The sequence below is a fragment of the Alnus glutinosa genome, chromosome 5, assembly GCF_958979055.1.
Source record: "Alnus glutinosa chromosome 5, dhAlnGlut1.1, whole genome shotgun sequence".
NCBI lineage: Eukaryota > Viridiplantae > Streptophyta > Magnoliopsida > Fagales > Betulaceae > Alnus > Alnus glutinosa.
Genome location: NC_084890.1, coordinates 5,983,959 through 6,005,890, shown reverse-complemented (window position 1 = coordinate 6,005,890; position 21,932 = coordinate 5,983,959). Strand labels below are relative to the sequence as shown.

Genomic DNA, 21,932 nt, shown 5'->3' with positions numbered 1-21,932 from the left:
CAGACTTTTCCAATCTTGCTTGGCGTCAACTTCTTATTTATTTAGGGTCGAAACGCATTGCGTTAGGCCCACGAGAACCAAAGCACCGCCTTAAACGACCGTGGGCCCAACAGCGAATCTGCCCCCCACCCCGAAAAGACCCATAAACGCAGCGTTTCAACCATGACAGCCCATTCACACGCAGGCCTCTCCTTTCCTCGTCCTCTTTGCGTAGCTCGTCGTTCTCTGTGAAAACCCTAGGCGATGAGCAAGAAGGACGCTCGCGAAACCTGAGCTAGTCCTCGACGCAAAATGCTTGCAACAACAACCATTCACCACCTGCGCGCGTTAGCCCCAACTATTCCTTTTCAGATTCGCTCTCTATGTCTAGGTCGGTGCTCTCTAGCTCCTCTCTCTCTCTCTCTCTCTCTCAAGATTTAGGATTTATCACTGGTTCTCTCTCTTTATGTCAAATTTCGTATTCTACCGAGTTCGCCGTGCTGTTCTTGGTGACTTGCTGACTTGGGGCTTTAGCGAAACGCGGTGAATATATGTATATATATTGTGCAATGATGAGGGATTGGCTAGAATTGATAGGAGTACTGGGTCTCGGGTGAAGAGTTTGTTTAGGAATATGAATTTTACGTTCTTCGAGTGTTTGATTTATTGTTTGATGGCTAATTTTTGCTATTTTAACGCGAAAATTGGGTTTTGGAGGCGTAACATATTGGAAATGAGCTGGTGCTTTTATATTAATTGGAGACGTATGTTGCTTGAAATAGTGTTTACGTTTTGATTATGATGGGAGAGGTTTAATGTTGGCATGGGAGTCAAATTAAGAAGCTATGGTATGTGATATCTTAGATGTATGTTTGTTTCGTATTGTTTTAACGACGTTGAACCATGGCCTTGTGAGTAAGGTGCTCCCTTGAAACTAATTAATTAACACTTGAATCTAAGAAAACCTTCCCAGCTTCATGGAGTTACTAGACATTTCAAATTTCAGAGCTTACTATTATTTTCTGTGACAGTTGTTGTGTATTTTGGAAATAAAAGAAAGCTTGCAATCACCCGAGGGTTGAAATCGTTGAGAAAGAGATGTTTAATATTCTGAAATATGCATTCTTAGTTTGGAATGCCTTTTCTGTTGGATAAATTTGAATTGTAAGAAACAATGAGGTGTAATTTTAGCTGACAAATGAAGATATACTTACTAATTTTAATTAGGACTGAGCAAAACCCGCAGAAACCCGCCCCGCCCCGCAGAAACCGCCCCAACCCTCCCCGCAGAGCCCAAAACCCGCACCCATGGTGCGGGTTTTGGGGCTTTTTTTGGCCCCCCCCGCGCGGTGCGGGGCGGGTTGCGGGGGGGACCCTTGAATTTTCTCGGGTCCCCGCCCCGCCCCGCATATTTAAAAAAAAAAAAAAAAAAAAAAAAGAAAAGAAAAGAAAAGAAAAGAAAAGAAGGAAGAAAGCGCCAAGCGGCACGGAGAAAACCTAACCCTATTCTGTCTGCGGCTTCTGCCCAGTGGCGGACCCAGGTAATTGACATTGCAGGGGCCGATAAATATAATTAAAAATAAAAATTGAATAACTTGTCACACAATGTGTATCACAAAAGTACATCATAAAAATTCATTATAAATATGTGCCAAAATTAATATATTAGCAACAAAAACATGTTGGTACTAGTACAAAAAGACAGAAATATAAAGTGTTCAAAAACCTAGTTTACGTCCTTTTAGAGAAACAAAATCATCAAGTATCGAATCTAAATTGAAGCTCTCAGCAATTTCCCTTTCAATATACACAACCAAACTATTTGCAAGAAATTCATCTTCCATTTTGTTGCGAAGTCTTGTTTTAACAATTTTCATAGCTGAGAAGGCTCGTTCGGTAGTCGCTGTAGACACTGGAAGAGTCAAAACAAGACGAATCAATCTATCAATAAGATAGAATGTCTTTGATTTTCCTGTCTCTACCAATCCTTGACATAATTCTGCAACGGAAGACAAATTTTGCAACTTCAAATCATTATGCACATCAAGTTCAAAATACTTCAACTGGAATCTCAAATTAATTTTCTCCTGCTCAGAAAAATCAAGAGGATAATACACCTCTGCAAGACTACATATATCATCAATTTTAAATGATTTATAACCATCCTTTGGATCCAAAGCTGAGCTAAGTGTCAAAAGTTTGACTGCCCTTTCACCAAACCTACAATTAAGCTCTTGCAGTTGAAAGTCTATAGCAGCATTGAATATGTCAAAATGATAATGATGCTCCACTGTAATGTGATTCTGTTGATTACGACCTCGACCTTCAACATAACGAGCACTCAAGTCTGGGATGTCAATTTCAAATTTCTTGGAGAAAGAGACAACACTCTCAAGCAATTTCTCCCAATCATCATCTCTCAGCTTTTGGATAAGTTTTTTTGCAGTAGAAACTGAATTAATAGCATTCAAAATGTCTTGAGATTTTTGCTGCAAAGCTTGACAAAGAACATCAGTGATACCCATGATTTCCTTCATCAAATGTAAAATAAAAATGAATTCGAAGGATGTAACCATTTTATAAGCAGCATTAGCATCTCCCCGTTGAGAGTAATTAGCTCCTTCTCTTCTAATTATTTCAAGCACTGAACAAGTAGCATCAAACATACTTATTAGGCTGCAAATAGAATTATAATGAGAACCCCAACGAGTATCACCAGCTCGTTTCAAAGTGCCAATTTGGTTAGCTCCTTTTCCAGTTTCAAGATCACCAATAGCTCGCATATGTGCAATTTTTTCTGCTTGAGCAGCTTGTAGTTGATCGTGACGTTTACATGAAGCACCAACCATATTGATAATGAAATTCAAATTTGTGAAGAACTCATGAACAGAAACCACTTCTCTAGATGCAGCAACTAATGCTAATTGCAATCGGTGAGCAAAACAATGAACATAGTATGCATAAGGACAATCATTAAGAAATAATGCCTGCAATCCTTTCCATTCACCACGCATATTGCTAGCACCATCATATCCTTGTCCACGAATATTTTGAATGTCAAGTCCATGATGAGAAAGAACATCAGATATTTTATTCTTGAGAGTCAATGCCGATGTATCTTTAACATGAACAAGATCAAAGAAGCGTTCTTGTATAAAACCATATTTGTCAACAAATCTCAGAACAATAGCCATTTGTTCTCTTTTAGACTCATCTCGTGCTTCATCAACAATAATACAAAATTTAGAGTCTCCAATATCTTCACGAATTTTATCTCGCACTTTACTTGCCATGACTTGCAAAATCTCCTTTTGAATTCTATGTGAAGTATACTTTGCAGATTTAGGAGCATTTTCCAAAACAACTGTTGCAACTTTTTCATTATATGATGCCAAAATTTTAATCATCTCAAGAAAATTACCTCGATTTTTTGAATCAGGAGTCTCATCATGACCTCTAAAAGCACATCCTTGAAATGCAAGCCACCGAACAACATCAATAGAAGTTTTTACACGTAGTCGATTATTTTGAATTTGTTCAGTACTTTGTGCATTCAATAATTTATCGATATGCTGTGATTGTTGTTTTAAATCCTCACAATATTTCACAGCATTATTATGGGGTGAACAAGGATCCTCTCCAATATGAGTCAAAAAGGCACATTTCTTTCCATCGTGAACCTTTTTCCAATTTCTAAATCCCTTGGTGATAAATACATCCCATCCATGACGTCCAACTGGTTTCATTGTAAAAAGATAACATGGTAGACAATATGCGGCATCCGTAGTAGGAGAATACTCAAGCCAAGATGAAAATTGTGTGAACCATGAAGCTTGAAAACGACGGGGATGATTTTTTGGTCCAGAAAATGGATAGTCTTTACGCAAAATTTGATATGGACGTGCTTTCAAATAAGCCATTCTTATTTCATCACGTCGATTGACTGGATAGTCCCACATCGGAGGACGTTTTCCCGGATCCCGTTCTATAGAAAAACCATCAACTTCGTTAACATTAAGCGTGGAGGATTTAAAAGGAATCTCTTGAGCTTCCACAATTAGAGATTCATAAGGATGTTCTTCAACTTCAATCCTTTGAGATTTAAGAGGACGGTCTTTGAGATTTGAAGTTTCAGCATTAAAATTCAATGGTGGATTACTTTCTAGAACATCAACTTCTTTTCTTTTGAAGAATGACTCGATAGTTTTAAACTTTGACATGCTTGATGAACCGTACCTAAATTTTTCAAATTAAATTACAACCCCATAAGATACAATCAAACTATCAACCAAAAAAAAAAAAAAATTATCAGAGTCTAACAAGTAACAATCATACAATCTAAAAAAAAAAAGCCAAAAAAAACAAGAGTCTATATAATACTAAACTAAAAATAATAATATGAAAAACTAAAAACTTCAAAACTAACATCATTCATAATTTCATATATAACCCAAAACCAAAAAATATTATGAAAATTTGAATAGAGAAATTACCTTGTAGACAAGAGTCACAAGATCAGAACAAGTATAGTGGAGAAGCAATGCCCAACTTCCACACTTCACAATTTCTGAGTTTCACACTTTCACTTCAGCTTCTTTTTCCACCACAGGTCCACAGCCACAAACACCACTCACGGTAATGAAAAAAGTTATCAGTAGCTTCTGAATCTGATGACTCTGATTTCTGCATGAAAAAGTTAAACAGCCGATGAATGTGGGGTTTGCACATTTCCGAAAAAAAAAAAAACATAATAAAGGTGATATGCGAAAGATAATGGACTAACAAGCATTAAACTTAAATAAGTATAACCAAGGTATATCTTGAACTCTATGATTAGGACTTTTACACCACAGGCCTCGAGAGCTGAAAGAAAATCCATAATCCAACAAAAGTTTGGAGCAAGCAAAATCCAAAATCCTATCCAACTCAAAAGAAAATCCATAATCCAACAAGAGTTTGCTCAGAGAAACAGTCAAGATTTTGTTTTTCTTACATTTTTTCACCGACCAAACAGTATGTTGATCACAACCAATATAACCAAAAGAACTACCAAATCAGATCTCTCTCTCTCTCTCTCTCTGATTGAACCCATTTTATTCTAAAAAATAGACATTCAATTTTCGTTTCTTTTCCTCAATTTTCCCAACAGCCAAACAGAGCCTAACAAATTTCCATAACTCATAAGATATACGTTGAAACCTACAGTAACCAAACAGCGGCAATGCATTTTCATTTTTCAACTTCCATAAGCCCTAAAATTCGGTGAAATTACCACAGGAAAATGATTTTCAAATCACCAAACGCAAATCCAAAACCCTAGAAAGTTCCAAAAATGATCACACAAATCCTGAAATTGCAAGAAATTTTTGGGTAAAACCTTAAAAGGCAGAAAATTTCAACAACAAAAATCCGCAAAGAAACCCCCATCATATCAGGATTATATCCAAGAATTAGCATAAAAACCCTAAATAACAAAGACCAAGAAAGTTAGTGCTCTTACATTGTAAAGAAAAACGATAAAAACCGAGAGGCAAATCCTCAGTTATTTTCCCTACCAACACCAGTCGGCAGTCACAGGCAGACTGGCAGTGGCGCAGTGCAGCTGTGCATGCTTCTTTTTTTTTCGTTTGTTCGTTCGTTCGTTCTTTTTTTTTTTTTTTGTGTTTTTCGTTCGTTCTTTTAGTTCTTTGTCTAATAGCTTTTACAGGTTTTTTTCCTTTTTTTTTTTTTTCTTCTTCTATCATTTCATATCTTGAGCCGTGCGTGCTTGAGGTGCTGCAGCAGGTGAGATGGACTGAAACTGAAAGTCTGAATCGACTGATGGAGTGTCTTGGACAATGGACTCCTCACTTTTGATAGACTGCTAAGTGCTAATAGAAGGCTAGAGTAGAGGATAATAGACGGAAGAACCGAAGAACTAAGAAGCAATGAACTGATTTTGGTATTCAATGCTGTGGGCCCCTAAAAAAAAAAAAAAAAAAATGGCTACTGGATAGTGATGGTGGCCTTGGTGGGGCCAACTTGGGAATTCTAGACTAGTATAGACGTATAATAAATTTATTTATTTATTTATTTATTTATTTTTTTTCAGGGGCCAGCAGGGGCCACGGCCCCTGCTCAGTGGCGGACCCAGGTAATTGACATTGCAGGGGCCGATAAATATAATTAAAAATAAAAATTGAATAACTTGTCACACAATGTGTATCACAAAAGTACATCATAAAAATTCATTATAAATATGTGCCAAAATTAATATATTAGCAACAAAAACATGTTGGTACTAGTACAAAAAGACAGAAATATAAAGTGTTCAAAAACCTAGTTTACGTCCTTTTAGAGAAACAAAATCATCAAGTATCGAATCTAAATTGAAGCTCTCAGCAATTTCCCTTTCAATATACACAACCAAACTATTTGCAAGAAATTCATCTTCCATTTTGTTGCGAAGTCTTGTTTTAACAATTTTCATAGCTGAGAAGGCTCGTTCGGTAGTCGCTGTAGACACTGGAAGAGTCAAAACAAGACGAATCAATCTATCAATAAGATAGAATGTCTTTGATTTTCCTGTCTCTACCAATCCTTGACATAATTCTGCAACGGAAGACAAATTTTGCAACTTCAAATCATTATGCACATCAAGTTCAAAATACTTCAACTGGAATCTCAAATTAATTTTCTCCTGCTCAGAAAAATCAAGAGGATAATACACCTCTGCAAGACTACATATATCATCAATTTTAAATGATTTATAACCATCCTTTGGATCCAAAGCTGAGCTAAGTGTCAAAAGTTTGACTGCCCTTTCACCAAACCTACAATTAAGCTCTTGCAGTTGAAAGTCTATAGCAGCATTGAATATGTCAAAATGATAATGATGCTCCACTGTAATGTGATTCTGTTGATTACGACCTCGACCTTCAACATAACGAGCACTCAAGTCTGGGATGTCAATTTCAAATTTCTTGGAGAAAGAGACAACACTCTCAAGCAATTTCTCCCAATCATCATCTCTCAGCTTTTGGATAAGTTTTTTTGCAGTAGAAACTGAATTAATAGCATTCAAAATGTCTTGAGATTTTTGCTGCAAAGCTTGACAAAGAACATCAGTGATACCCATGATTTCCTTCATCAAATGTAAAATAAAAATGAATTCGAAGGATGTAACCATTTTATAAGCAGCATTAGCATCTCCCCGTTGAGAGTAATTAGCTCCTTCTCTTCTAATTATTTCAAGCACTGAACAAGTAGCATCAAACATACTTATTAGGCTGCAAATAGAATTATAATGAGAACCCCAACGAGTATCACCAGCTCGTTTCAAAGTGCCAATTTGGTTAGCTCCTTTTCCAGTTTCAAGATCACCAATAGCTCGCATATGTGCAATTTTTTCTGCTTGAGCAGCTTGTAGTTGATCGTGACGTTTACATGAAGCACCAACCATATTGATAATGAAATTCAAATTTGTGAAGAACTCATGAACAGAAACCACTTCTCTAGATGCAGCAACTAATGCTAATTGCAATCGGTGAGCAAAACAATGAACATAGTATGCATAAGGACAATCATTAAGAAATAATGCCTGCAATCCTTTCCATTCACCACGCATATTGCTAGCACCATCATATCCTTGTCCACGAATATTTTGAATGTCAAGTCCATGATGAGAAAGAACATCAGATATTTTATTCTTGAGAGTCAATGCCGATGTATCTTTAACATGAACAAGATCAAAGAAGCGTTCTTGTATAAAACCATATTTGTCAACAAATCTCAGAACAATAGCCATTTGTTCTCTTTTAGACTCATCTCGTGCTTCATCAACAATAATACAAAATTTAGAGTCTCCAATATCTTCACGAATTTTATCTCGCACTTTACTTGCCATGACTTGCAAAATCTCCTTTTGAATTCTATGTGAAGTATACTTTGCAGATTTAGGAGCATTTTCCAAAACAACTGTTGCAACTTTTTCATTATATGATGCCAAAATTTTAATCATCTCAAGAAAATTACCTCGATTTTTTGAATCAGGAGTCTCATCATGACCTCTAAAAGCACATCCTTGAAATGCAAGCCACCGAACAACATCAATAGAAGTTTTTACACGTAGTCGATTATTTTGAATTTGTTCAGTACTTTGTGCATTCAATAATTTATCGATATGCTGTGATTGTTGTTTTAAATCCTCACAATATTTCACAGCATTATTATGGGGTGAACAAGGATCCTCTCCAATATGAGTCAAAAAGGCACATTTCTTTCCATCGTGAACCTTTTTCCAATTTCTAAATCCCTTGGTGATAAATACATCCCATCCATGACGTCCAACTGGTTTCATTGTAAAAAGATAACATGGTAGACAATATGCGGCATCCGTAGTAGGAGAATACTCAAGCCAAGATGAAAATTGTGTGAACCATGAAGCTTGAAAACGACGGGGATGATTTTTTGGTCCAGAAAATGGATAGTCTTTACGCAAAATTTGATATGGACGTGCTTTCAAATAAGCCATTCTTATTTCATCACGTCGATTGACTGGATAGTCCCACATCGGAGGACGTTTTCCCGGATCCCGTTCTATAGAAAAACCATCAACTTCGTTAACATTAAGCGTGGAGGATTTAAAAGGAATCTCTTGAGCTTCCACAATTAGAGATTCATAAGGATGTTCTTCAACTTCAATCCTTTGAGATTTAAGAGGACGGTCTTTGAGATTTGAAGTTTCAGCATTAAAATTCAATGGTGGATTACTTTCTAGAACATCAACTTCTTTTCTTTTGAAGAATGACTCGATAGTTTTAAACTTTGACATGCTTGATGAACCGTACCTAAATTTTTCAAATTAAATTACAACCCCATAAGATACAATCAAACTATCAACCAAAAAAAAAAAAAAATTATCAGAGTCTAACAAGTAACAATCATACAATCTAAAAAAAAAAAGCCAAAAAAAACAAGAGTCTATATAATACTAAACTAAAAATAATAATATGAAAAACTAAAAACTTCAAAACTAACATCATTCATAATTTCATATATAACCCAAAACCAAAAAATATTATGAAAATTTGAATAGAGAAATTACCTTGTAGACAAGAGTCACAAGATCAGAACAAGTATAGTGGAGAAGCAATGCCCAACTTCCACACTTCACAATTTCTGAGTTTCACACTTTCACTTCAGCTTCTTTTTCCACCACAGGTCCACAGCCACAAACACCACTCACGGTAATGAAAAAAGTTATCAGTAGCTTCTGAATCTGATGACTCTGATTTCTGCATGAAAAAGTTAAACAGCCGATGAATGTGGGGTTTGCACATTTCCGAAAAAAAAAAAAAACATAATAAAGGTGATATGCGAAAGATAATGGACTAACAAGCATTAAACTTAAATAAGTATAACCAAGGTATATCTTGAACTCTATGATTAGGACTTTTACACCACAGGCCTCGAGAGCTGAAAGAAAATCCATAATCCAACAAAAGTTTGGAGCAAGCAAAATCCAAAATCCTATCCAACTCAAAAGAAAATCCATAATCCAACAAGAGTTTGCTCAGAGAAACAGTCAAGATTTTGTTTTTCTTACATTTTTTCACCGACCAAACAGTATGTTGATCACAACCAATATAACCAAAAGAACTACCAAATCAGATCTCTCTCTCTCTCTCTCTGATTGAACCCATTTTATTCTAAAAAATAGACATTCAATTTTCGTTTCTTTTCCTCAATTTTCCCAACAGCCAAACAGAGCCTAACAAATTTCCATAACTCATAAGATATACGTTGAAACCTACAGTAACCAAACAGCGGCAATGCATTTTCATTTTTCAACTTCCATAAGCCCTAAAATTCGGTGAAATTACCACAGGAAAATGATTTTCAAATCACCAAACGCAAATCCAAAACCCTAGAAAGTTCCAAAAATGATCACACAAATCCTGAAATTGCAAGAAATTTTTGGGTAAAACCTTAAAAGGCAGAAAATTTCAACAACAAAAATCCGCAAAGAAACCCCCATCATATCAGGATTATATCCAAGAATTAGCATAAAAACCCTAAATAACAAAGACCAAGAAAGTTAGTGCTCTTACATTGTAAAGAAAAACGATAAAAACCGAGAGGCAAATCCTCAGTTATTTTCCCTACCAACACCAGTCGGCAGTCACAGGCAGACTGGCAGTGGCGCAGTGCAGCTGTGCATGCTTCTTTTTTTTTCGTTTGTTCGTTCGTTCGTTCTTTTTTTTTTTTTTTTGTGTTTTTCGTTCGTTCTTTTAGTTCTTTGTCTAATAGCTTTTACAGGTTTTTTTCCTTTTTTTTTTTTTTCTTCTTCTATCATTTCATATCTTGAGCCGTGCGTGCTTGAGGTGCTGCAGCAGGTGAGATGGACTGAAACTGAAAGTCTGAATCGACTGATGGAGTGTCTTGGACAATGGACTCCTCACTTTTGATAGACTGCTAAGTGCTAATAGAAGGCTAGAGTAGAGGATAATAGACGGAAGAACCGAAGAACTAAGAAGCAATGAACTGATTTTGGTATTCAATGCTGTGGGCCCCTAAAAAAAAAAAAAAAAAAATGGCTACTGGATAGTGATGGTGGCCTTGGTGGGGCCAACTTGGGAATTCTAGACTAGTATAGACGTATAATAAATTTATTTATTTATTTATTTATTTATTTTTTTTCAGGGGCCAGCAGGGGCCACGGCCCCTGCTCAGTGGCGGACCCAGGTAATTGACATTGCAGGGGCCGATAAATATAATTAAAAATAAAAATTGAATAACTTGTCACACAATGTGTATCACAAAAGTACATCATAAAAATTCATTATAAATATGTGCCAAAATTAATATATTAGCAACAAAAACATGTTGGTACTAGTACAAAAAGACAGAAATATAAAGTGTTCAAAAACCTAGTTTACGTCCTTTTAGAGAAACAAAATCATCAAGTATCGAATCTAAATTGAAGCTCTCAGCAATTTCCCTTTCAATATACACAACCAAACTATTTGCAAGAAATTCATCTTCCATTTTGTTGCGAAGTCTTGTTTTAACAATTTTCATAGCTGAGAAGGCTCGTTCGGTAGTCGCTGTAGACACTGGAAGAGTCAAAACAAGACGAATCAATCTATCAATAAGATAGAATGTCTTTGATTTTCCTGTCTCTACCAATCCTTGACATAATTCTGCAACGGAAGACAAATTTTGCAACTTCAAATCATTATGCACATCAAGTTCAAAATACTTCAACTGGAATCTCAAATTAATTTTCTCCTGCTCAGAAAAATCAAGAGGATAATACACCTCTGCAAGACTACATATATCATCAATTTTAAATGATTTATAACCATCCTTTGGATCCAAAGCTGAGCTAAGTGTCAAAAGTTTGACTGCCCTTTCACCAAACCTACAATTAAGCTCTTGCAGTTGAAAGTCTATAGCAGCATTGAATATGTCAAAATGATAATGATGCTCCACTGTAATGTGATTCTGTTGATTACGACCTCGACCTTCAACATAACGAGCACTCAAGTCTGGGATGTCAATTTCAAATTTCTTGGAGAAAGAGACAACACTCTCAAGCAATTTCTCCCAATCATCATCTCTCAGCTTTTGGATAAGTTTTTTTGCAGTAGAAACTGAATTAATAGCATTCAAAATGTCTTGAGATTTTTGCTGCAAAGCTTGACAAAGAACATCAGTGATACCCATGATTTCCTTCATCAAATGTAAAATAAAAATGAATTCGAAGGATGTAACCATTTTATAAGCAGCATTAGCATCTCCCCGTTGAGAGTAATTAGCTCCTTCTCTTCTAATTATTTCAAGCACTGAACAAGTAGCATCAAACATACTTATTAGGCTGCAAATAGAATTATAATGAGAACCCCAACGAGTATCACCAGCTCGTTTCAAAGTGCCAATTTGGTTAGCTCCTTTTCCAGTTTCAAGATCACCAATAGCTCGCATATGTGCAATTTTTTCTGCTTGAGCAGCTTGTAGTTGATCGTGACGTTTACATGAAGCACCAACCATATTGATAATGAAATTCAAATTTGTGAAGAACTCATGAACAGAAACCACTTCTCTAGATGCAGCAACTAATGCTAATTGCAATCGGTGAGCAAAACAATGAACATAGTATGCATAAGGACAATCATTAAGAAATAATGCCTGCAATCCTTTCCATTCACCACGCATATTGCTAGCACCATCATATCCTTGTCCACGAATATTTTGAATGTCAAGTCCATGATGAGAAAGAACATCAGATATTTTATTCTTGAGAGTCAATGCCGATGTATCTTTAACATGAACAAGATCAAAGAAGCGTTCTTGTATAAAACCATATTTGTCAACAAATCTCAGAACAATAGCCATTTGTTCTCTTTTAGACTCATCTCGTGCTTCATCAACAATAATACAAAATTTAGAGTCTCCAATATCTTCACGAATTTTATCTCGCACTTTACTTGCCATGACTTGCAAAATCTCCTTTTGAATTCTATGTGAAGTATACTTTGCAGATTTAGGAGCATTTTCCAAAACAACTGTTGCAACTTTTTCATTATATGATGCCAAAATTTTAATCATCTCAAGAAAATTACCTCGATTTTTTGAATCAGGAGTCTCATCATGACCTCTAAAAGCACATCCTTGAAATGCAAGCCACCGAACAACATCAATAGAAGTTTTTACACGTAGTCGATTATTTTGAATTTGTTCAGTACTTTGTGCATTCAATAATTTATCGATATGCTGTGATTGTTGTTTTAAATCCTCACAATATTTCACAGCATTATTATGGGGTGAACAAGGATCCTCTCCAATATGAGTCAAAAAGGCACATTTCTTTCCATCGTGAACCTTTTTCCAATTTCTAAATCCCTTGGTGATAAATACATCCCATCCATGACGTCCAACTGGTTTCATTGTAAAAAGATAACATGGTAGACAATATGCGGCATCCGTAGTAGGAGAATACTCAAGCCAAGATGAAAATTGTGTGAACCATGAAGCTTGAAAACGACGGGGATGATTTTTTGGTCCAGAAAATGGATAGTCTTTACGCAAAATTTGATATGGACGTGCTTTCAAATAAGCCATTCTTATTTCATCACGTCGATTGACTGGATAGTCCCACATCGGAGGACGTTTTCCCGGATCCCGTTCTATAGAAAAACCATCAACTTCGTTAACATTAAGCGTGGAGGATTTAAAAGGAATCTCTTGAGCTTCCACAATTAGAGATTCATAAGGATGTTCTTCAACTTCAATCCTTTGAGATTTAAGAGGACGGTCTTTGAGATTTGAAGTTTCAGCATTAAAATTCAATGGTGGATTACTTTCTAGAACATCAACTTCTTTTCTTTTGAAGAATGACTCGATAGTTTTAAACTTTGACATGCTTGATGAACCGTACCTAAATTTTTCAAATTAAATTACAACCCCATAAGATACAATCAAACTATCAACCAAAAAAAAAAAAAAATTATCAGAGTCTAACAAGTAACAATCATACAATCTAAAAAAAAAAAGCCAAAAAAAACAAGAGTCTATATAATACTAAACTAAAAATAATAATATGAAAAACTAAAAACTTCAAAACTAACATCATTCATAATTTCATATATAACCCAAAACCAAAAAATATTATGAAAATTTGAATAGAGAAATTACCTTGTAGACAAGAGTCACAAGATCAGAACAAGTATAGTGGAGAAGCAATGCCCAACTTCCACACTTCACAATTTCTGAGTTTCACACTTTCACTTCAGCTTCTTTTTCCACCACAGGTCCACAGCCACAAACACCACTCACGGTAATGAAAAAAGTTATCAGTAGCTTCTGAATCTGATGACTCTGATTTCTGCATGAAAAAGTTAAACAGCCGATGAATGTGGGGTTTGCACATTTCCGAAAAAAAAAAAAAACATAATAAAGGTGATATGCGAAAGATAATGGACTAACAAGCATTAAACTTAAATAAGTATAACCAAGGTATATCTTGAACTCTATGATTAGGACTTTTACACCACAGGCCTCGAGAGCTGAAAGAAAATCCATAATCCAACAAAAGTTTGGAGCAAGCAAAATCCAAAATCCTATCCAACTCAAAAGAAAATCCATAATCCAACAAGAGTTTGCTCAGAGAAACAGTCAAGATTTTGTTTTTCTTACATTTTTTCACCGACCAAACAGTATGTTGATCACAACCAATATAACCAAAAGAACTACCAAATCAGATCTCTCTCTCTCTCTCTCTCTGATTGAACCCATTTTATTCTAAAAAATAGACATTCAATTTTCGTTTCTTTTCCTCAATTTTCCCAACAGCCAAACAGAGCCTAACAAATTTCCATAACTCATAAGATATACGTTGAAACCTACAGTAACCAAACAGCGGCAATGCATTTTCATTTTTCAACTTCCATAAGCCCTAAAATTCGGTGAAATTACCACAGGAAAATGATTTTCAAATCACCAAACGCAAATCCAAAACCCTAGAAAGTTCCAAAAATGATCACACAAATCCTGAAATTGCAAGAAATTTTTGGGTAAAACCTTAAAAGGCAGAAAATTTCAACAACAAAAATCCGCAAAGAAACCCCCATCATATCAGGATTATATCCAAGAATTAGCATAAAAACCCTAAATAACAAAGACCAAGAAAGTTAGTGCTCTTACATTGTAAAGAAAAACGATAAAAACCGAGAGGCAAATCCTCAGTTATTTTCCCTACCAACACCAGTCGGCAGTCACAGGCAGACTGGCAGTGGCGCAGTGCAGCTGTGCATGCTTCTTTTTTTTTCGTTTGTTCGTTCGTTCGTTCTTTTTTTTTTTTGTGTTTTTCGTTCGTTCTTTTAGTTCTTTGTCTAATAGCTTTTACAGGTTTTTTTCCTTTTTTTTTTTCTTCTTCTATCATTTCATATCTTGAGCCGTGCGTGCTTGAGGTGCTGCAGCAGGTGAGATGGACTGAAACTGAAAGTCTGAATCGACTGATGGAGTGTCTTGGACAATGGACTCCTCACTTCTGATAGACTGCTAAGTGTTAATAGAAGGCTAGAGTAGAGGATAATAGACGGAAGAACCGAAGAACTAAGAAGCAATGAACTGATTTTGGTATTCAATGCTGTGGGCCCCTAAAAAAAAAAAAAAAAAATGGCTACTGGATAGTGATGGTGGCCTTGGTGGGGCCAACTTGGGAATTCTAGACTAGTATAGACGTATAGTAAATTTATTTATTTATTTATTTATTTATTTATTTATTTTTTTTTTTCAGGGGCCAGCAGGGGCCACGGCCCCTGCCCTGCTGGCCCTAAAGCTAGTCCGCCCCTGCTTCTGCCTCTTCCTTTTCTTATTCTTCTTTCCTCTTCTTTTGTTCTTCAACTTCTTCTCGCCGAGTCGAGATACACAGAGCGAGATCGAGAGACTGAGGAGACTGAGGAGATCGGGAATCTGTTGAAGAGAGAGAGATCGAGAGACTGAGGAGTGAGGAGATCGGGAATCTGTTGATTCTCTGTTGAGTTGCGCCGCCCCCAGTCTCCCATCCCAGCATCGGCTCACCTAGTCACCTCCCCGCACGGCACGCACGGTCCGGCACAGAGCAGCAGCAGCCAGCGCCCAGCAGGCCACAGCAGCTTGATACGTTACAATTTTCCCTTATTTTCCCTTATTTTAAATCTGATGCTTCCATTGATTTTCGTTGTTGATTAGTGAGGGTTTTCCTTTTTGTTTTTCATGAGTTTGATTTGAATCTGTAAATGATTTTGGGTATGGATTTCCTGTTGGCCCTGTGAAGATTCGGCCGTGTATGTTGGGGAAACCGTATGTTGATTTTTGGTTTGAGTTATGTTTTGGATTTGGGTTTCTAGCTGGTTGTGTGGTTCAGCCGACTATGTGATGTTTTGGATTTGGGTTTCTTGTTCTGTTCTTTGTATTTTGCAACCCAGAGCTCTGTTCCCCTGTAAAAAAAAAAAAAATTGAACACAAGGGTTAATGGGTCACAACCCGCGGGGATCCCCGCATACCCGCGGGGATCCCCGCCCCGCAGCCCCGCCCCATCTACACCCGCCCCGTGCGGGTGGAAGGGGTTTTCTGCAGGGTGCGGGTTCACTTTGGGGAACCCGCACCTCTGCGGGGCGGGGTCAAAAAATCCCCATCCCCGCCCCATGCTCAGCCCTAATTTTAATGACTATAATTTGTTAAAAAAATTTCATGAAAACAGTAGCTGTTCTGTAAAATTTCTGCAAAATGTTTGTGGTGCTAATCTACATCATTCTGAAATCTGCAGACTTTTGATGTTTCGAAATATAAGTAGAGTCGCACATTCTATCCTTAGAAACCAGAGGAGCGGCCATCCAGAGGTACGCAAGTATGGGGGTGTTGTTATGGTTGGGCTACATCTGCCCCGATGCTCGTATTATAGCTTTTCAAGTAGGGGGAATGCTTCATTATCGTTGTACAACACCAAGAAGAGTTTTGTCCACAGTTGTTTTTCTAGGAATTTCTCTGCCAGTATAGTGACGAATAATGCCCAAGTTGCTTGGAAAAAGCTTTACCAAAAATATTCTTCCAGTGGTCATTCATTTCCCCCCATTAATAGGATTGCTCAAGCGGTGAGCTTGGCGCTGGCACGCTCTCATGTGATGGTTCCTGGTATTTTTGCTTTCACATGTGGACAGCTTGCATGGGCACAAAGAACGTTTCCAGACTTGGATCACCCCCTTTCACAAAATGCTTTGTATATGCGTGCACAAGATGGGCATGCTTATATGACCTCATTGCTGTTCTCAGTAGTAGAAGCTGTAGTCTTGTTACTGAGAGCTCTCTATCTAGCGATTTTGTTTTCACCCAGCATCATGATGGCACCATTTGCAGATTGCTTTGGAGTTCAGTTTAGGAAAATGTGGCTTCAGGTTGTTCATCGGACGCTTGAAAAAGCAGGTCCTGCATTCATAAAATGGGGTCAATGGGCAGCTACACGACCAGATCTTTTCCCTAGAGATTTATGTACCAAGCTTTCAGAGCTTCACACCAAAGCTCCTGAGCACAGCTTTGCATACTCAAAGAAAACTATAGAAAGAGCATTTGGCCGCAAGCTCTCTGAAATATTTGATAATTTTGAAGAGGCACCTGTAGCATCTGGAAGTATTGCTCAAGTGCATCGGGCTTCTTTGAGATTTCGATACCCTGGTCAACAGGTGAAACCCATAGTAGTTGCTGTAAAGGTTAGACATCCTGGTGTTGGTGAATCAATCAGGAGGGATTTTGTGATAATCAATTCAGTAGCAAAAATTTCAAATTTCATTCCTACTCTGAAGTGGTTGAGATTGGATGAAAGTGTACAGCAGTTTGCAGTTTTTATGATGTCTCAAGTTGACCTTGCAAGGGAAGCTGCTCATTTGAGCCGCTTTATTTATAATTTCCGTCAATGGAAGAATGTTTCATTCCCTAAGCCAGTGTATCCACTTGTGCATCCTGCTGTCTTAGTTGAAACTTATGAGCAAGGGGAAAGTGTCTCACACTATGTCGATGAGCTTCAAGGACATGAAAGGCTTAAATCTGCGCTTGCTCATATCGGGACTCATGCACTTTTAAAGATGCTTCTGGTAACATTTTATATTTTACATTGACACAGCTTTCAATGATTTTATCCTTTGGCATTTGGTGATTTCATTGATTTTATAATCTAATTTTCATTTGAAAGTTGGTTGTATGACACAGTTAAGGCTATCTCTGACTATTAAAGCTTAATGTTTTTATTAATTGATGCTATACACAGGAAATATCCTGAAAAACCTAGACAATTAACCATTTGCACTGCATGAACTAGCCAACGGTTCAGCATCATGCCATTGTAAAGGCTTTTCCAAGGCTATGATCCCTTAGGAAATTCCAGCTCCTTGACCACAAACATTAGCTCTCTCTCTCCCTCCCTCCCTCCCTCTCTCCCCTTAAGGTATTATATGCCCCTTATTACAATACACAAAATGTAGAAAATATTGCTCAATATCATTTATATATTCATGAGAAACTGCAACTTCAAATTGAAATGTCTTTAGAGGTTGATCTTACTGAGTTGAAATGTCTATTTGTAATCATTAACTTTTTATTTTCTTTTACAAATAAAATAGAAGCATATATTAAGGAAAATGAAAGAAGATGGAAGAAAAAAAGGAAAACTCTTTTTCATCTATCACATATTGGATTTAAGATTTGCTTTAAGCATTTATCTTGGAATGTTTTTCTTTGCCTGAAAGGTTACATAGTCAAAGATTTTTTCTTTTCTTGCATGTAATACAACACTGATATAACAGTACGATCCTATTTTGCTTGCTTGTTTTATTTGTCATTAGAATCTGTTCCAGTTGTTAATTATGAGTTGATGTTCTGAGCTAGTAGTTGTTTGTAATTTAAACATAATATAGTTTTGGCCTCCAAGATATCCGAATTTCTTCTTTCAGGTGGACAACTTTATTCATGCAGATATGCATCCTGGAAATATCCTTGTCCGGGTGTCTCAAAGCAAGTCTCCTCGAAAACGGCTCTTCAAATCAAAGCCTCATGTCATTTTCCTTGATGTAGGCATGACTGCTGAACTTTCTGGAAGTGATAGAGTAAATTTGGTGGATTTTTTTAAGGCTGTTGCCCGTCGAGATGGTCGCACTGCAGCCGAGTGCACACTTAGATTATCAAAGCAACAAAACTGCCCAAACCCAAAGGCTTTTATTGAGGTAATATGTTAGGGACAGCTTTCTGCTTAGGAATGATTGGTCAAAATGTGTCTCATTTGACTTTTTAGGTAGGGCACTAGAATATGGGTAGGAAAATCATCTCTCTTGATTTTTTTTAAAAAAAAAAAAAATAATAATGATGATTTTTTCCTGGCAATTAACTGGTGTTTATTGTTAATGTGCATTCTTATTTTTCTAAATAGTAATGAGCGCAAATCACGGTTTCTTTGTTTTACTGATAGTTGCTCAGTAAATGAATAAAAAAGTTTCAACTTTGCACTTTTTTGCTTAAAATGAGTGTTTTCGTCCTTTATTCACTAACTTCATGATGTTATACCTTTGTTATGTGGTTTTCGAAGCATTTTCTGCATAAAAGTTTCTTAAATACCTTGTTTTAATTTTTAGTATATATGATTTTTGAACCATTTTCTGCTTGCAACTTGAATATCTTGTTTTTACAGGAAGTGGAAGAGGCATTCACTTTCTGGGGTACTCCAGAAGGTGATCTGGTCCATCCTGCTGAGTGCATGCAGCAATTGCTTGAGAAAGTTAGACGTCATAGAGTCAACGTCGATGGCAATGTCTGTACTGTGTTGGTCACAACATTGGTTCTCGAGGTAATTTTTTTTCTTCTTCTTTTTGCCATGATAGCTCAAGTGTGGCATGCCCGTTACAAGAGGAAGTACTGTGAATGCCTCGTATGTATGGTCATATGAGTTGCCCTCAGTAAGTGATAAATGATATATATTAGGTTGGCTGGCTGAAGTGCTCTGTACTTGTTGCGCAGAGCATGATCCCATATAATTATCGCTGTGATGAGTAAAAGTTGATGTAATGCATTTTGCTAATTTTGGTGCTTGGTTTTATTTTGTAGGGTTGGCAGCAGAAGCTTGATCCTTCATACGATGTGATGCAGACACTGCAAACGCTTCTTCTCAAAGCTGACTGGGCAAAGTCTCTTTCCTACACAATTGAAGGGCTGATGGCTCCATAACAAGGTTACAAGGTTCTGGTTCTTGTATCTTGATGCTCCTGTGAAACAATTTTGAATATGCGGAAACCAAAAATTATACCATTCCTAAGAAATTACGAGTGTCTTAGGTCTGTTTTTTTTTTTTTTTTTTTTTTTTTTTTTTTTTTTTTTCTCTTCCCCTATTTTTGAAAAAATTTTGCTTTCACCGATTCGTTTTGTGAAGGTGTTATCCTTCTGTATCTACCTTGTTATTTCCACCAATCACTACTGTTGACTCAAGCCTCACAATTGACTGGCAAAAACAGCAAAAAGGAGTAATATAGAGAAAATAAAATTGTTGTGCAATTCTTTCATTTATAGGCTTATTTTTGTACAGTTTGCATCTTCTTATGTTAGAAGAACAATTATCTCTGTTGATTTTGAACTTCTGGTTTATAAATATATAACTCATGCAGAATATTCATGATCCTGTAATTTACAAGCCTTATTTTTAAGAAATCTCTGGGTGGTTTAGTGGTTCTATATTACTACAACGATTATGAATGCTGACACGATGAAGCACCAAATAGAGAATACTAGTATTGCTTATTTAAGCTAATTGATTATTTATCTGAAATCTTAAACCTTGCCATTCTAACGCGACTGACACTATTTTCAATGTTTGATATGTGGCCGAAATGTGGCCAACTTATCATTCAGACAAAGCTGCTGCTTACCCAATTACCTTTATCTCTTTATATTCTTCTTGCTATTTCACGTGTTCATTTAAATTTGCAGTCGATTAAATATAGGAATTATAGCTGTTACCTACCAAAAGGAAAAAGAAAAGAAAAGGAATCATAGCCGTCAAGCATTGGGTCTCTTTCTAGGGATCGGGTGGCCGGATTGTACGCAATCCTGCACCTGTTCTTTGTGGGGCCACGTGCAATATGGGCAATCAATGGAGATCCTTATTCCTCTTTCTAGAGTTTGATTGAATACATATTTTGCTGATCAGTGGACAGTGGTTGCCATTCGTGTCTGTGATGACTGAACAATAACGTAATGTAACTATGCAATGACTGTTCTTTAGTCCTGAAGTTCGTAGAATGTGGGATTGGAACTAGCATGTGTACCTAGCTAATCAATTTTGTTTCTTCTTTTAATCAAACGATTAAACGTCTTCTGCCTGTAACAGAATTGATGCGGTTCCCCTATAGGCTATAGCATTTGGGAAGCATACTGTTCCTGCTCACACCTCAGTTAAAGTGTACGTGCCTAATAGTAGCATGTGGGCCCAAGCCGGGCCTTATAAGGATCAGAACGGGTATTTTGCCAGAAACGGCCCATTGGGTTTGAAATATAACAGATTAGGATGGGCTCTATCGGGTAACAATCAGGTCCAACATACTAAGTTTAAGGCCGCCCTGTCGAAAATGTAAGTTTCTCCAATTCAATGTTTCAATGTGAGGGTAAATTTGTTGCAGGTTCAGAATTTAAAATTGGGTAGGGTTTTCTTTCAAACTAAAAAGTTGTCACATGCCTTTTAGCATGTGAAAGGTGCGTGTCAAAATACGTATAATTTTTACATGCTTGAGGAACACAAGATTTTTTTTTTTTTTTTATAGACTAGATTGGAGTTACTTTAAAGATCAATATTCTAGGCATGCAAGAAGCTTTTCTTATTCAACGTCTAAATATCGAAGGTGTAGTTCTTTGAATGAACAATTAAGGTTACGTTTGGTATGTTGAATAATTATTCCATAAAATAAAGTAAATGAATAGCGAGGAATTTATAAAGAACGTGATAATATATTGGCCTATTCATGAAGAGTGAGCACAATATGCGTTCAAATAATAGAGTTTCTACCATCTGGCCCATCCCCTGCTCCATCCAAAGATGCAACAGTAGATTGCTCGACCAACAAAGTTTCCCATTGAGTTGCTACCCAGGCTTCAAAGCATATGCTGCCAAAATACTGGGTTTCTTGCCTTCCAATGGAACTGATGACTTTTTAGTTGTATCAACTCCTGCTCCTAGAGTTACCTAGAGTTACCCGTATGTGTATACATTGGAAGGAGATTGAAGGTTTTTTTGCAATTCATGCGTACTCTTTCGTTTTTTTTTTTTTTTTTTTTTTGGACATACGAGGACAGAGGCGACCAATCTAAGCTCTGCGAATAACAATTGGCACTTTTGGATGAATTTTGCAGACGGACCAACAGGAAATTCTACTAAGAAAAAAAAGGGGGACATTCTTGATGAT

General features: G+C 36.8%; 1 protein-coding gene across 3 annotated transcripts; it reads left to right on the top strand.

The window, feature by feature from the left end:
• Positions 1-220: 220 nt before the first annotated feature.
• On the top strand, positions 221-20,039 carry LOC133869561 (uncharacterized). Of its 3 annotated transcripts, none has more exons than XM_062306593.1 (5): positions 221-370; positions 16,271-17,588; positions 18,444-18,713; positions 19,175-19,330; positions 19,588-20,039. In XM_062306593.1, exons 1-5 carry the CDS (start codon positions 363-365, stop codon positions 19,705-19,707), a joined length of 1,872 nt encoding a protein of 623 aa, XP_062162577.1. In that variant the 5' UTR covers positions 221-362; the 3' UTR covers positions 19,708-20,039. The 3 variants fall into 3 exon arrangements, with proteins under 3 accessions (XP_062162577.1, XP_062162579.1, XP_062162576.1); XM_062306595.1 differs by lacking the exon at positions 221-370 and adding an exon at positions 15,347-15,625; XM_062306592.1 differs by lacking the exon at positions 221-370 and having other exon boundaries at positions 16,070-17,588.
• The last annotated feature ends 1,893 nt before the right edge of the window (positions 20,040-21,932 follow it).

Bases quoted from the DNA above. Each gene is read 5' to 3' on its own strand.
- LOC133869561 (XM_062306592.1), top strand. From the start codon at position 16,149: ATGCTCAGCCCTAATTTTAATGACTATAATTTGTTAAAAAAATTTCAT. The intron at 18,714-19,174 runs GTAATATGTTAG...TTGTTTTTACAG, and splicing joins ACCCAAAGGCTTTTATTGAG to GAAGTGGAAGAGGCATTCAC. The intron at 19,331-19,587 runs GTAATTTTTTTT...TTTATTTTGTAG, and splicing joins TCACAACATTGGTTCTCGAG to GGTTGGCAGCAGAAGCTTGA.